Source organism: Myotis yumanensis, unplaced genomic scaffold, assembly GCF_028538775.1.
Source record: "Myotis yumanensis isolate MYYU_CA2020_CCGP unplaced genomic scaffold, mMyoYum1.0.hap1 SCAF_16, whole genome shotgun sequence".
Lineage (NCBI taxonomy): Eukaryota > Metazoa > Chordata > Mammalia > Chiroptera > Vespertilionidae > Myotis > Myotis yumanensis.
In genome coordinates this window covers 53206820-53222206 of record NW_027223767.1, presented here as the reverse complement: position 1 = coordinate 53222206, position 15387 = coordinate 53206820, and the positions used below count along the sequence as shown (strand labels likewise).

General features: G+C 63.4%; 2 protein-coding genes across 2 annotated transcripts; both read left to right on the top strand.

Moving 5' to 3' along the window:
• Positions 1-3129: 3129 nt before the first annotated feature.
• Positions 3130-10074, top strand: SECTM1 (secreted and transmembrane 1). The gene is made up of 6 exons (XM_070394089.1): positions 3130-3156; positions 8072-8207; positions 8376-8792; positions 9375-9407; positions 9571-9757; positions 9986-10074. The coding sequence occupies exons 2-6, from the start codon at positions 8153-8155 to the stop codon at positions 9987-9989; spliced, it is 696 nt and encodes a 231-aa protein (XP_070250190.1). The 5' UTR covers positions 3130-3156; positions 8072-8152; the 3' UTR covers positions 9990-10074.
• An 81-nt stretch (positions 10075-10155) lies between these two features.
• On the top strand, positions 10156-15387 carry CD7 (CD7 molecule). The gene is made up of 4 exons (XM_070394090.1): positions 10156-12370; positions 13560-13886; positions 14083-14216; positions 14675-15387. The coding sequence occupies exons 1-4, from the start codon at positions 12289-12291 to the stop codon at positions 14780-14782; spliced, it is 651 nt and encodes a 216-aa protein (XP_070250191.1). The 5' UTR covers positions 10156-12288; the 3' UTR covers positions 14783-15387.

The following is a 15387-nucleotide window of genomic DNA, read 5'->3' as shown; positions in this document are numbered from 1 at the left end:
TAACTACAACAAGACTGCGCACAAAGACCACAAGGGGGTGCACCAAGAAAGCATAAAAAATGCGGAGACAAAAAAACATGACAGAAATGGAGGCTATGGAGCTAAAAAACACAATTTTGAGGGCTTGCAATAAACTTGTGGAGAGCCTCACAAAAACTAATGAGACCCTCGATGCTACGATAAAGAAACTAGAAATTAAGCATACACGGACTGAAATAAAGAATATTATACCCAATAGCAGACCAGAGGAGCACAAGAATCAAGCCAAAGATTTGAAATTCGAAGAAGCAAAAAACACCCAACTGGAAAAGCAAACTGAAAAAAGAATCCGAAAATACGAAGACAGTGTAAGGAGCCTCTGGGACAGCTTCAAGCGCACTAATGTCAGAATTATTGGGGTACCAGAAGATGAGAGAGGGCAAGATATTGAAAACCTATTTGAAGAAATAATGGCAGAAAACTTCCCCCACCTGGTGAAAGAAATGGACTTACAGGTCCAAGAAGCGCAGAGAACCCCAAACAAAAGGAATCCAAAGAGGACCACACCAAGACACATCATAATTAAAATGTCAAGAGCAAAAGACAAAGAGAGAATCTTAAAAGCAGCAAGAGAAAGAGACTCAATTACCTACAAGGGAATACCCATACGACTGTCAGCTGATTTCTCAACAGAAACTTTGCAGGCCAGAAGGGAGTGGCAAGAAATATTCAAAGTGATGAATGCCAAGAACCTACAACCAAGATTACTTTATCCAGCAAAGCTATCATTCAGAATTGAAGGTCAGATAAAGAGCTTCACAGATAAGGAAAAGCTAAAGGAGTTCATCACCACTAAACCAGTATTATACGAAATGCTGAAAGGTATCCTTTAAGAAGAGGAAGAAGAAGGAAAAGGTAAAGATACAAATTATGAACAACAAACATGCATCTATCAACAAGTGAATCTAAGAATCAAGTGAATAAATAATCTGATGTACAGAATGAACTGGTGATTATAATGAATCAGGGACATAGAAAGGGAATGGACTGACTATTCTTGGGGGGGGAAGGGGAATGGGAGATGCAGGAAGAGACTGGACAAAAATCATGCACCTATGGATGAGGACAGTGGGTGGGGAGTGAGGGCGGAGGGTGGGGCGGGAACTGGGAGGAGGGGAGTTATGGGGTGGGTGGGGGAAAGAGGAACAAATGTAATCTGAGCAATAAAGATTTAATTAAAAAATAAAAAAATAAAATAAATTAAAAATGCATTTATGCATCAAATAAAATAACTTCCAAACAGATTATTGAATATTGCTAGAATTACAAGGAGAAATGTTGTTTGTTTTTGTTAATCCTCACCCAAGGACATTTTTTCCATGGATTTTTAGAGAGAATGGGAGGGAGGGAGGAAAAAACATCAATTTGAGAAACATCGACGGTTGCCTCCTGCACTCACCCCAACCAGCGGACGCTCTAACCACTGACTAACACAGGCCAGGGCTACCAGGAGAAATTGCCAATCCCCCGGCCTGGTGAGATTCCAACCCAGCCTCAGGGACGGACACTGAAGCTGATAGAAGCCACGCGTGTGTGCGAGATCAGCACCCCTCCCTGACCCTGACGGGACCCCAGAGCTCGCTTCAGCCATCAGAGGACAGGAGGGGGTGCAACAATTGATGGGGTGCAGGCCCGTCGAGGCCCAGAGCTGCAGCCAGTGAAGGGGGGATGCGGAGGGGGAAGACGGGAGCTTAAGGTAGCCATCGCCGCCTCCTGCAGCATGAGGAGCAAGCTGCTGATGGTGCGTTTAGTTAACGGGAAATCCTGACGGAAATCTGAGAAATCCCAGCACTTCAGGAAAGTGAAACCGCACACGTCGCGTGACACGGCTGTGGCTCCGGACACACAGGGAGACGCCCGAGAGGCAGGTGCAGGACAGAGGAGCCTCGCCCGCCAGGACGAGCGCCCGGCGCCGTAGCCCAGGAAAGGTACCCGCGATGGGTGCGTGTGCGTGTGCGTGTGCGTGTGCGTGTGCGTGTGCCGTCTGCACGGGACGTTCCTGCTAAGTGACACGTGCGCGAGGGAGCGACACAGGAGCCCTTCCAGGACCCGGGGTTTGTGCGGCTGCAGAAGGAGCCGGTTCCTTTTCGGATTAACTGCTTTACCGGGGCCTGGAACCCGCGGCACCGGGTTGAGGGACAGACTGCCCTCCTGCCTGAGCAGCCCCAGGGACTTGCCCCAGCTGAGCGCTGACGGAGGGGCCTCTGCTCTGCGGTGTGGCTGGAGGGAAGGGCCTCAGGGACAAGCCCCCCCCAACCCGCCCCTGGGGCCTGAGAGAGGACCTGGGCGGCATTCTGGTCCCGGGGCCCCCTCTCTAGGGCCTCTGTGCCCTGGGGGGGGGGGGGGGGTCCTGTGAGGACCCCGCCTCGTCCCATCTCCCAAAGTCAACCCTTCGGGACACCGCGGGGGGACTGTCCTTTCCATCCAACTGCCACCCTCCACTCTTCTCTCTCACCCTCTCCTCCTCCTCCTCCTCCTCCTCCTCCTCCTCCTCCTCCTCCTCCGCGCTCTCGGAGAAGCAACAGGAAAACACCTCCAGGAGGATTAACAAAACGACACCCACCTGCACGCCGAGCGCAGGGCTCCCCCCCAACCCCCACCCCCAGGGACCTGCACGGGGGGCCTCCAGGGCCTGAGCGCACAGCCTCCCCGGCGCCCGAGGGGGGTGGGGTCGGGGTGCCCCCTGTTCAGGGAGCACCTGACTCCCTCCCGCACGCCCCGGGCACCCCCAGGGGAACCCAACCGCATTTCCCACAATCCTCAGCCTGCACGGTTCTGGGGGGGGGGGCGTTTCCCGGCGCCCCCTCCAACGCGCTCGGGAGATGAGAGCTAATGCGGGACTCGGTGCCAAGAAGTAACGCTTTCCTTCCCGGTGGCCTGGCAGTTCCCGCCACTGCCGTGACTTCCCATAACTGGGCCTCCTCGCATCTGGGACTTGGGGCAGCGCCTCCCGGCCCCGGAGCCTCACCCCTCGCCGCCTCCGCCTCGGCCTCCGCCTCCGCCTCCGCCTCCGCGCGGCCCCGCCCTGGAGCCGCCAGTTTTCCTCCCGTCCCGGCTCCGCGCAGCGTGCAGACCAGCGGCTGCGGGACATCGGGCAGGCGCGGGCCGGACGGGCAGGTGAGGGGCGCACGGGCGGGAGCGGGGCTCGGAGAGCGGGACGCGGCTCCGCGTCTGGAGGGGTTCCCTGGACCCTGGGTCGCCGGAGAGCGCGCGCGGGACTCCCCTCTTGCCGCCAAGACGGGACTCCCAGTGCCGGGAGGGGAGAGGACGGAGCTGCCGCGTCGCCGTGGCCGGCTCTGGGGGGTCAGAGATGTGCCCTGCGCCCCGGGCACGCCCAGCGGGATCGGGGCGCACACTCGGGCACGCACCTGCGCCTACACTGGTGCACACGCACGAACGCACGGGCACTCCTGGGGGTGCGCACACAGCACCTACACTCACAAACAAACGTCGGTAAAACAACCGTGAACCGCCGGCACTGCCCCTTTCATGTCTGTGAGTCCAGCCCCCCCACGGGTGGTGCCCTGAAGAATGAAAACTGCTTTCCACGCAGGCGGATGGGGGGCCCTCCTGCCCCGGGGACTGTGCCTGGGGGAGGGGGCGGGATGTGCTTCTAGCGATAGGAACGAGGATGGGGGGACAGGGTGGCCGCAGGCGGTGGGGACCGCCCGGCAAAGGCTGTGAGGAGTTGGTTTGCCTGGGGTCCCTCTGCCTTTTTAAATCTAAGTCCGTCCCAAATATCGCAGGTACATGCTTACACCACCAAGTGACATTCAAGGTGGAGGCCATTTCTTCCTAATAAATCCCGAGACCGGACGGGAAGTCCCCCTCGCAGGCTGGCACCCCGCCCGGGACGCTGCCACCTCCTTCCTGGCCCCCTTCCCGCCAGGGCCCGGCGCCCTAGCAGCTGTTTTCAGCCGGAGAAGGTGCCCCAGACACCATCAGTGCCGGGTCTCCCCGCCCCTCCCAGGCCCCAGCGCAGGCCCGGGCCAGTCCCTGCTGCTCGTCCTCCCGGGGCTCCCCGTGCTCCCAGGTGGACATCCTCGCCGTGTGGGTCCCTGGGGTGGAAGTCACTGGGGGCTGCTGGACAGTCGCAGGGTGGTGACCGCCTCCCTGCCCAGCACCCGAGCTCACTCCGCCTCAAAGCCGCCCGCCCCTGCCGCCTGCTCCGGGAGGCCTGGTGGGTCTCGGACCGTCCGTGTGCGGGCGGGTGGTTCGGACACATCGGGTGGCACTTGGTTTGGGCCGAATGCCCGGCGCTGGCTGAGCTGGTGACAGGGGCTGTGAGCGGCTGTGGCACCTGCCCAAGGTGGTTTCGGTTTAGGGGCAGAGGGGTGTGTCGGGGTGTCTGTCTACCAGACTCTGCAGTCGTGCGGGGCTCCAGGGAGAGTCGGAAGAGTGGCCGGGGGTGTCTGGCTGAGGGTGGGCGTCAGGGCTTCGGGGCAGGTTTGAGCAGCAGGAAGGGCAGCCTGGCCAGGCCTGCCCTGCGGGAGCCCCGCTTCACACCCACGGGGGACACCCCAGGTCACGCCCACGGGGACACCAGGTCACAGGGACGCCGGGGGGGAGCGGCCGGCACACAAACAGCACGTCTCGTGACCGCAGGGCGTTTGCCGGGAGAGGCGCAAGTAGATAACGATGTTTGAGACCGAGTCCACGTAATACAGTCGTTAGGATTCAGGGTCTGCGGTGTCGTGGAAACCAAGCAGGTTGGGGACGGGGAGGCGGGCAGGGCCTGGAGGCGGCAGGCAAATGCCCGACAGCAAGGGTGGCCAGGCCGGGCAGCGAGGTCTCTGGAGTTCACCCTTTTTTTTTTTTTTTTTTTTTTTTAAGCTTCCTGATTTCAGAGAGGAAGGGAGAGGGAGATAGAAACATCAATGATGAGAGTCATTGTTCGGCTGCCTCCTGCTCGCCCCCCACTGGGGATCAAGCCCACAGCCTGGACCTGTGCCCTTGACTGGAATTGAACAGGGGGACCCTTCAGTCCACAGGCCGACGCTCCAGCCCTGGAGCCACAGCTGGGCCGCCCTCTTCTGTCTGTGACAGAGGCCTGGCGCCTTTCTTTTGCTTTCCTTTCACTTGTCAACACACTCTCCCTGCCAAAGTCCACCTGTGTGGTCAGCCTGTGACACGCAGACACACCTCCCTGGGGTCACTTGCCTCATCATGGTGTTTGGTCCAGGGAAGCTAAGGCTGACCTTCGACCTGCCCAGTTCACCTGAGGTGGCCCGTCCCCTGTGCTGGGTGCCCCCGTGGGCGTGGGTGGGGTCAGGGGGCTGCAGAGCGATCATGGAAGGCTGCACGGAAGAGGTGGCTCAGCCGGCTGAGTCCCTGACCCGGCTGGAGCTCCCAGGCCTGGGGCTGTGAGGACCCATCTGTCCGTTCACTCAGCCAGCCTTTCCGAACGAGGCCTGGAGCTTGGAATACGGGGGTTTATCGGGAAGGATGAGCACCGACTCGTCAGGACAGGTGTGGAGAGGAAGGTCCCGAGGGTGTCTCCTCCCTGACTCCGAAGACCTGGCCTCGCCTGCCGGGGGGCACCCACCTCCTGCTGGGCCCCCGGGTCCCGGGGAGGAGGGCACGTCCGGGCAGAGGCCCTGGCCGCCTCCGTGCCGCTGGGCTCGCGACGGGGGTGCCAGGCACTCACTGGCAGACACGTTACCATGGACTGAAGGGTGGGTGGCCGCGGGCTCCTCAGGCTTTGGTTCCCTGAGGACACCTGCCCGCACTCAGGTCTGCCTTCCTCTCTGCAGGGCTGCAGTGGGAGGGCCTGGGGAGCGTGTCTGCCCCTCAGCAAAGGGCCAGCGGGACCCACGGGACCCAGGTCCGACTCCCCCGCAAGTGTGGGGCCAAAGGCTCTGCCGGGGTCCAGGCCGAGGTCCCCGGAGACACCCATAGGGAGGGGGGGTCCCGCAGGAGCTCAGGGCTTCCCCGGGGACACCCATGGGGGGGGGTCCCGCAGGGGCTCAGGGCTTCCCCGGGGACACCCATGGGGGGGGGTCCTGCAGGGGCTCAGGGCCTCAGAGGCCCACAGACTGCTCTTGGGCAGAGGAGGCTGGGCCTGGGGCTGCCGGCTCCCTCCAGGCCCGGCTGGCCGCCAGAGGGGGGGCAGGCGTCTGGTGTCCTGCTCACCTGCGGGCCTGTCGCCTGTGCTGCCCGGGCGCAGGGGCAGGACGGCCGGGCAGGGTCTTCCCTCGGCTGGTGCCAGGGCTCCGGCCAGGGGTGCGGGCCAGACCCCCAGGATCAGCACGGCCTTTGGGCCCGCGGGCCTCACGGCGCCATTTTCTCGGTCAGATCTTTCCGGGGTGAGAACAGTGATTCTGGCCCTGGCTGGTAGCTCAGCTGGTTAGCGCATCGTCCAGATTTGCCAAGGTTGTGGGTTCGAGCCCTGGTCAGGGCACGTACGAGAGTCAACCGACGGGCGCTCTGCCTCTGGGGCCCGCCCGGGCCTTTCCTTTCGCTTTCCCTTTCTCATAGGGAAGGAGAAGGGACGCAGAAGTAAGGGGGCAGCAGGTTGGTGTCTCTCTCCCCCTTCCTCTCTCACATCAATAAGTAAAGAAGAGTCAGAAACAATCCACGCAAAACCCAGGGGCCCGAGTCTAGGAGCTCCTGGGAATGGGAAGCTCTGAGGCTCTGAAAAGACGGGCGTTCGCCGGGGGCTGGGGAGGGGCCAGCACGGTGCCCAGGAGGTGTCAGGGCTGAGAACCCGCACAGGAGGCCGCCGTGCTGGACAGAGAACAGCCCAAGACTGACCCCTGAACCCTCGGTGGACTTTAGTCCGTGATAATGTGTGTGCGCGGCTCACATGCTGTGGCACACAGACGCTAACACACTAACAGAGACGCTCCTGAGGGAGGGGGGTGCGGGGAGGGGGGCTCAGGGAGTCCCACAAAACCAACGGTCGTTTTTTATCTTTATTTTTATTTTATTTTTTATTTATTTATTTTTTAAAATACATTTTATTGATTTTTTACAGAGAGGAAGGGAGAAGGATAGAGAGTTAGAAACATGGATGAGAGAGAAACATCGATCAGCTGCCTCCTGCACACTTCCTACTGGGGATGTGCCCGAAACCCAGGTACATGCCCTTGACCGGAATCGAACCCGGACCCCTCAGTCCGCAGGCCGACGCTCTACCCACTGAGCCACACCGGTCAGGGCTTATCTTTATTATTGAAAGAATTACAAATGGCCCCTTCCTTCCCCGGCGACCCCCTCTGCCCTGCCTGCCCCCCAAAAGTCTTCTTTTTAATCAAAGGGTCAACAAATGGTCTGACAAGCAATTTTAAAGCACTTTGTTTTTTAAACATATTTTTATTGATTTCAGAGAGGACGGGAGAGGGAGAGAGAGATAGAAACATCCACCATGACAGAGAATCATTGATTGGCGGCCTCCTGCACACCCCCCACTGGGGACTGAGCCCCCCACCTGGGCGCGTGCCCTGACCGGGAGATGAGCCGTGACCTCCTGGTTCCCAGGTCAACGCTCAGCCACGGAGCCACACCAGCTGGGCTTTCAAGCTTTTAAATAGTTCTTAGCACTCGGGGTGGATGTCACCTTCCCCCGTGGCTGCATGGTCCCTGGCTTCACAGGAAGTGGGGTCGGCGCTGTCGCAGCTGCGAGTACCTCGGAAACTTGCGAGTGAGGGAGCCGAATGTCCCCCGCCCGGCGCTGGACGCGGGAGTGGGCCGGGCCGGGCGCCCACGGTGGGCAGGGTGGTGCCAGGCCAGGGCTCCTGAGGCTGAGCGTCCCCCTCGCCTGCCCCCCCCCACACCCCACCAGGCACTTGTGCGAGTTTTATTCTGGAACCGAAAGGGTGAACCCCAGGAAGAAGCAGGTCCCGCTCCCAGGGACGAGCTCCCTGTCCCACCTGCCCTCTATCTGACAGCGGCCGCGGCGTGTGCGCCTGGACAGGCGCCGGGAGGGGTCGGCTGCTTGGAGCAGGGGTAGGTGCTGGCACCGAGGTCGGGAGCCTGGCCCTGCCTGCCCCGGCCCATGCAGCCCGCGGACCCACGGCTTCCCTTCATCCAGGGAGAACCAGGGAGGACCCAGGACCCTGAGGCCTCGAGTCCTGCTGGCCACACAGACTCAGCACCTCCGCCCTGTCCCACGATGCTCCTCTGGGCCCTGCTGCTCACGCTCACCGCCCAGGGCGCTGGGGCAGGAGGTGAGTCTGATGTCTCTCTCTCTCTCTCTCTCTCTCTCTCTCTCTCTCTCTCTCGGCTTGGGGGGCCTGGGCCCTGGGGGGCAGTGAGCCCAGCCCTGGGCTGGGTGGGAGGTGGGGCTGCCTCAGGCCGGCCCCCAGGGACCCCTGACCACCCTTGTCTCCCTGCAGAGCCTCCAGAGCTGCAGGCCCAGGGGCTGACCGTGGCCCCAGGGAAGGCTGTGGGTGAATGTGCTGAGGCCCAGCAGCGGCCACGTGACTGCAATTCAGGCTGGGATGAGCCCGTCTGCACGGAGGGCGTGTCGGTGACCAGGGGGGCGCGCGCCGAGATGACCTGCAACAGCTGCTACCCCATCCGCAAAGTCAACGTCAGCATCTGCCTGCAGGCCCCCGGCGAGAAGAACTGCCGGCCCATCTTCACCCAGGCCACCCCAGGGTGCTCTTCCCGGGACGGGTGGCAGCTCTGCGTACAGGGATGCTCAGCGAAGATGGTGACAGAAGAAGCCTGGGACAGCCAGGCTGGGCGTTACAGGTGGTTCCTCCTGGGGCACCAGAGAGAGAGAAGATTCACCACCCTGAACATTTCAGGTGAGGGCGGGGCCGCACCCCCCCTGACCCCCAAGCCTGGGGAGGCCCCCCCTCCCCTCCTGTCCCCTCCTGTCCCGTCCCCACAGTCGCTGCGATTTCTCTCCATGTCCAGTGCCCCCGACACTGTCCGCCCCGCGCAGGGGCCTCTCCGACCACCGCCCGGTCCCCTTGCTGCCTTAAGACCCGCCCACTTCGGTTCAGTGAGAAAATGGACCCAATCAGCTGAGAACACCCAACCCCTCGCCTCTCCCTGACTCTGTGCCCCCTGTGACCTCCTGGAACACCAGCCCCCTCAGTTCCAGGGCCCCCTTGTGCTCGGACACCCTCCCCGGTCCTGTCCACCCAGGAGCTCTACCCCCTCGTCCCCCTCGTCCCCCTCTCCGCCCGCCATCTTCCTTTGCTCAGCACTGAAGTCTCCACAGCCTCTCCCCCCTCCTGGCCTTCACCCCCACGCCTGGCCTGAGGGGGGCTGGGGGGGCGTGGGCCCTGGGGGGCAGTGAGCCCAGCCCTGGGCCAGATGGGGAGGTGGGGCTGCCTCAGGCCGGCCCCCGGGGCCCCCTGACCACCCTTGTCTCCCTGCAGAGCCTTCAGAGCTGCCCTCCACGCCCCCCTGGGGTAAGTGTCCTCCGGAGCTGCAGGGGGGGAGCCCTGGCCCCCACAGGCGCCTGGACACCCCGTTCCCTGCACACTGTCTGTCCCTGGGCTTCTGGCCGGGGTGCTGTCCCCCTGGGGGTGCTCCAGGTGGCCGTGGCCACCCCCCTGATTCCTGCTGCCACAGGGACTCAGGACCCCCTCCCGGCCCAGGACCCCCTCCCGGCCCAGGACCTGCGCTCGGCCCAGGACCCGCCCCCGGGGCGGCTGCACGTCGCCCTCATCCTGGTCCCCATGCTGCTCTGCATCCTCGCGCTGGGAGGCCTGCAGTTCTGGCGCAGAAACCGTGGGCGCCCGTTGCTCGTTCAGCTCCCGTAGGTACAAGGCCCGGCCCCGGCCGGTGGCTGGGCGGGAAGTGGAGGGAGTACAGGGCCCCAGAGGACCCCACCGGCCGCCGCCCCCCGCTTTGTCCCCAGGACACCCTGGGGGGCAGTATGGGGCTGGACTTCCCTGAGACCCAGGACACGGGCACACGCGTGTGTGCGTGTGCCTGGGCATGCACAGCCCGGTCGCTCACGCCCCCTCCCTCCCTCCCTCCCCAGGTGAGGAGGCGGTGCCCATCCGGAGGGTGAGCAGGCCCACCTGGCACTGGAATCCAGCCCCTGAAGCCACACACACCCCCACACCCCACCCCCACCTCCCGAGGCTGCCGACCCCCAGCAGCGGAGCCTCCTTGCGCCCCTGCCCCCGTCTGGTGGACGGTGCCTGAGGTGCCGAGGGAGGCAGGACCCGTCCGTCGCTGGCAGGAGGCCTGGCCGGGCCTTCAGCGAGGGAGCTCCGTGCCCCACCCAGGACGGTCCCGCTGGACAGCAGGCCTGCTGTCACTCACAGCAGAGCCAGGGGCCAGCCCTGCTCCACCTCCCGCCCTCTCTGCTCCTCTCCCACCATCGAAAATGTAAACATCTCAAGCTCCAAAGCCCTTGCCCTAAGGGGACCAGCCCCTCCTGCACCCCCATTCCCGGGCCGGGGAGGGGGCTCCTGGGGACCCGCTGTGCCTCCAACACGCTCCAGGTTGGTCTGCAGTTGATCTTGTGCATAGTCTTTGCTTGACTCTGAGCAGGAAGAAGTGTTGGGGACCCTCCTGCCGGCAGTCACTCGGCCAAGACGGTGGTTAGAGGCCCAAGACGCTGTGTGCCCGCCTCCACCACGAGGGGGCGCACGTCCCTCTGGAAAGAGGCGGGCAGGTCGCTGCGGGCATTAGCGGTGGGCAGGGCCTGTGCCCACGGTGCCCACCCAGCCCCACCGCTCCCCCTCTGCCCTCCGCTGGCCCTTCCCCACCCCGAGCCACTCATGCCACATGCCTTCACCATCGCCACCGGACGGAGCCCATTTCTACCGAGTGCATCAGAGCGTTTCCTACAAGCAGTGTATTTAGTGCTTTGAAAACACCCCTGAGGATAACTTTTTAAAAAATATATCTTTATTGATGTCAGAGAGGAAGGGAGAGGGAGAGAGACACATCACTGATGAGAGAGACTCGTGGACCGGCTGCCTCCTGCACGCCCCACACTGGGGTTGGAGCCTGCAGCCTGGGCCTGTGCCCCGACCAGGAATCCAGCCCTGACCTCTGGTTCATCGGTCACCGCTCACCCCTGAGCCACGCCGGCTGGGCCCCAACGCTAACTCTCAGAGTAAAACAACATGACCAGCGACCCGCCAGCGATCAGGGAAATACACATTTTAATGGAAAAAGACATAGAAACTAAAAGAAGCCGCTTCGTGCTGAGTCTAACCCGCTCAGGCATCAGGGAGCCGGGCTCTGGCCGTCCGGCGGCCCCTCCCCACGGCAACCCCAGGGGTTACAGTAGGTTCGGCCACTCAGGGCCTGGCTTGTGCCACCAGAGGGGCATGGCTGGCCGCAGGCACGGGCAGGGCACCCAGGCCCCTGCTCCGGGGCCACGGGAAGTTAGGGTTTCCATCGGCCCGAAGCCGACCGGAGCAGGGCTGCACCGCAGGGGAAGAGCCTGGCGGCTTTCTCCGTGGTTAGAGGACCGAAGGGTCTCGGGTTTGGTGCCCGGTCAAGGGCACGGGCGCGTCTCGGGGTTGCAGGTTCGGTCCAGCCCTGGTCGGGGCACATGCGGGAGGCAACCAATCGATGTCTCTCTCACGTCCATGTTCCTCTCTCCCCCTGCCCCTCCCTACCACTCTCTCTCTAAAAATCAACGGCAAAGGTATCCTTGGGTTGAGGATTAACAACAAAAAGCAAAACAAAACAAAAAGCCATTTTACTCTTGAGGTGATGGTGAGGGCCCCGCACCCGGCGGGACACCTGGGGAGAACGGAGTCTGGGTCTGTGGGTGGGCCTGTCTCCCGCTGTCTGTGTTCAAGGCCTTCGTAAGGACAGCCAGTCTGCCCCCCTCCAGCCCCCACGGCGGCCACTGCGGTGAGAGCCAGGTCTCTCGGTACGAGGCAGGTCCTAGTAGAGGACCCAGAGGACCAGGCAGCAGGAGCCTGACCACCCCAGCCAGGGGCCCTCCTCCTGGCCCTGGGCCCCCACCCTGCTGTCTCCATTGCCCTGATGTGCCCTGAGGAGACGGGGCCGGGGAGGGGCCAGGACAACCCGCAGCCTGAGGGCACACGGCAGGACAGTGGGGAGCAGGGGGCCACCCCCAGCCTGGGCCTCAGGGTCCTGTCCACCCAGGGCACTGCCTCCAGGAAGCCCTCCGAGGCCCCACCACCTCCATCCCCTCGCTGCCAGCCTCCTGCCACACCCACCCAGGAAGTGACCTTTCATGGGGCTTTGGGGCGGCCCCCGAGGCTCTCACACACAGTTGGGTCTTGGACTGGGAGAGTCGCTGCTGCCCGAGGGGCCCTGCCTTGCCCTAGCCGCTGAGCTGTGGGCAGGATGGCAGTGAGCGTGGCCCCGGGGCTGCCTCTGCTCCCCGTGCTCTTGGTGCTGGCCGCCGCCACCCCCCCAGCTGCTGGAGGTAAGGCCTGAGCAGCCCCTGTGGGCTCAGCTCCCCTTCTGCTGCCTGCACCCCTGCCAGGGACGCTCCTTCCCACGCGGGTGGGCGGGTGGGGCCTGGACAGGCTGGGCTGAGTCGCCTGGCGCTGGGTCCTGGGTCTTCCCTCGGGGTCTGGTCCTTCCACAGGGAGCCAGCGCCCCACAGAGGGACTGGCATTTCGCTTTTTGCTTTTTAGTGTGTGTTCTTGTTGCTTTCAGAGAAGCAGGAAGAGGGAGAGAGACACATCACTGATGAGAGAGATCACGGATCGGCTGCCGCCTGCACGCCCCACACTGGGGATTGAGCCCGAAACCTGGGCCTGTGCCCCGACGGGAACAGAACTGACCTGGTTCCTGGGCTGACGCTCACCCACTGAGCACACGGGCTGGGCCTGGTTTGCTTTTTCAACCAGACAGCGGGCAGTTCTGCAGCAGGACCCGGAGACCAGTTACCCTGAGGGGTGGGCTTAGCAGGCACCACCCTGTGCCCCCCAAAGTGGCAGGATCTGACCGAGACGCTGAGGTTTGGACCCCGTTTCAGAGGGTTGTGTCGCCCCAGGCGGGGGCTCAGCTGGTTGGAGCATCGTCTCACACACCCAAAGGTGGCGGCTCGATTCCCGGTCTGGCACGTGCAGGAGGCAGCCGGTCCGTGCTCCTCTCTCCGGCTATGCTGGGGACTGCCATTTAACTTAAAATTTTAAATTTATTGACTTGAGAGAGCGAAACATGGACTTGCTGTCCCACATACTCATTGGTTGATTCCTGAGGGTGCCCTGCCCTGCGATCGAACCGGGAACCTTGATGTACCAGGACGACGCTGTGGTCAGCGGAGCTACCGGCCGGGCCCTGGGCTATCATTTGAGAGAGAGCCGGTGGAGAGCCGGGGGGGTGGGGGCGGTCAGGGTGCCTGCAAAGGGCCGGCTGCTCCGGAAGAAAGAAAGCCCAGCTCCAGCTGCCCCCGCCCGACCCTGGCAGGAGAGGCCACTGCACACCCCCAGGGACCCTTCAGAATCCAGACCCGAACCCCCCTCCCCCCCTGAGCTGGCGCCTGGAGCAGCTTCAGGCTCCCACCAGGGGCCTCGCCTGTGGGGACGTGTCCGCGGGCCCGTCCCCTGCAGAGGGGGGCTGCCCCTCCGCCCGGCTGGCGGTGACAGTGCGGGTCCTCCCTGCAGAGGTGAGGCAGTCCCCCCTCTACACGGTCACCCCGGAGGGGGGCTCCATCAACATCACCTGCTCCGTCCGCGTGAACGGGACCCTGCTGGGGGTCCACCTGAGGCAGAGCCACCTGCCAGCGATGCGGAAGGTGACGTACTACGACGACGAGAACACCCCCACTGTGGATGCGCGGTTCCGGGGCCGCGTCGTCTTCTCGGGGACCATGGACAACCTGACCATCACCATGCAGCGCCTGCGGCCGGCGGACACCGGCGCCTACTTCTGCGAGGCCATCGCGGAGGACGGGCAGGGCTGGGGCGCCGGCACCACGCTGGTGGTGACAGGTAGGCGGCGCGCCCGCCCTCGGGGCCCTCCCTGCCCCTCCTGGGCTGCTTCCCCCCACTCGCGGGAGTTGTTTCCTCCAGCTTCAGCCCGCCTCCTCCAGGGAGCCTCCTGGATTTCGCCACCCCTGGGGAGCCCCCCCCCCCACCTGCACCCGCACCCTGAAGGCTCTCATGGACTCTCCCCACTTCTTCCCAGACACACTGTCCCCAGCGGCCAGCGCCTGCCCCGGGACTCAGCCGACCGGCTTCACCTTCCCCGTGGCCCTGGCCCTGGGCGGCCTCCTGGTCGTGCTGGGCCTGGCCGCCATGTGTGTGCTGAACAGGAGGCAGGTCAGTGTGACCCCTCACGGTCCCTGTCCCCGCAAGCTGGCTGCCCCGGGAGCAGGGAAGGGAGAAAAGGGGCTACGTGTCACCTCCCTCGGGGCTCCTGGGGGCTCCCAGGACCACGGTGGGAGAGGAACCCCAGGACTGGAGCCGCCAGGAGCCCCGAGGACTCAGGGGCCAGGATGCTCAGGGGCTGGGCCCGGCCTGGTAGGACGTCTAAGGGGTGAAGCCCAGGTGTGACCGAGTGTGCGTGCGTGTGCATGTGTGCGTGTGCGGAGCGTGACATCGGTGTGTGAGCCTGTGTGGACCTGTCCGAGGTGGGAGTGGATGGGGAGGTGGGCCCCTGGGCCCCGGTGCCAGCCCAGGCCCCTTTCTCCCTGACACGGTCCCTGGGGGCAAGGTCACGGCCATCCTCGGCCCCCCCCCCTCCGCCCCCGCCTGCAGAAACAGGCTTTCCCTTGCAGATCAGGAACATGTGCTCGGCGAGGGACAGGAGCACGGCCTGTGTGATCTATGAAGACATGTCCTGCAGCCGCCGGAACACCATCTCCATCGCCAACCACTACCAGTGAGCCAGGCCCCCGGCCTCTGCCCCGAGCTGCTCCTGGCGCCTCCTCCAGGAAGCTCTCCGTGCCTGCCTCGCACCCTCAAGGCTGCCCTGCTCACCCCGTGGACTGCCCCTGGCCCCTGGGAGCCGCCAGAGACCAAGCCGCCCTTCCCCTCACACGGACCAGCTGGGCTCAGGCAGCGGGCGCGCCTGGTGGACTGTGGACTGTGTGCTGAGTCACCTGGCCTGACCCAGGCTTGCCAGAAATAAAGGGCTTCTCTCCTCCCCTCGTGGACTCCAGGGTCCCCTCTCAACCAGACCTGGGCTCCTCGAGACCAGGGGAGCCGCCTCACAAACAGCGAGGAGGCGGGAGTCCGCCAGGCACAGGGGGCTGGGGTCCGAGCAGCCAGGGCCGGGGCTCAGCTCCTGCAGCGGGACGGGCTGGGGAAGGAACCCGATGCGAAATCACAGGTGCAAAGTCGGGCACAATAGCCAGCTGGGCCCTTGCAGGAGGCAACCCATCGATGTTTCTCTCTCCCCTCCTCCCTTCCATTCTCTCTAAAAATCAATGGGAAAATGTCCTCTGGTGAGGATTGACAAGAAATAAAATAAAAGCATCACAATTCAGAG

Excerpts from the sequence above, each read along its gene's own strand:
- CD7 (XM_070394090.1), top strand. The coding sequence starts at position 12,289 with ATGGCAGTGAGCGTGGCCCCGGGGCTGCCTCTGCTCCCCGTGCTCTTG. Across the intron at positions 12,371-13,559 it reads CACCCCCCCAGCTGCTGGAG|AGGTGAGGCAGTCCCCCCTC; the intron begins GTAAGGCCTGAG and ends TCCTCCCTGCAG. Across the intron at positions 14,217-14,674 it reads GTGTGCTGAACAGGAGGCAG|ATCAGGAACATGTGCTCGGC; the intron begins GTCAGTGTGACC and ends TTTCCCTTGCAG.
- SECTM1 (XM_070394089.1), top strand. The coding sequence starts at position 8,153 with ATGCTCCTCTGGGCCCTGCTGCTCACGCTCACCGCCCAGGGCGCTGGG. Across the intron at positions 8,208-8,375 it reads CCAGGGCGCTGGGGCAGGAG|AGCCTCCAGAGCTGCAGGCC; the intron begins GTGAGTCTGATG and ends GTCTCCCTGCAG. Across the intron at positions 9,408-9,570 it reads GCCCTCCACGCCCCCCTGGG|GGACTCAGGACCCCCTCCCG; the intron begins GTAAGTGTCCTC and ends CTGCTGCCACAG.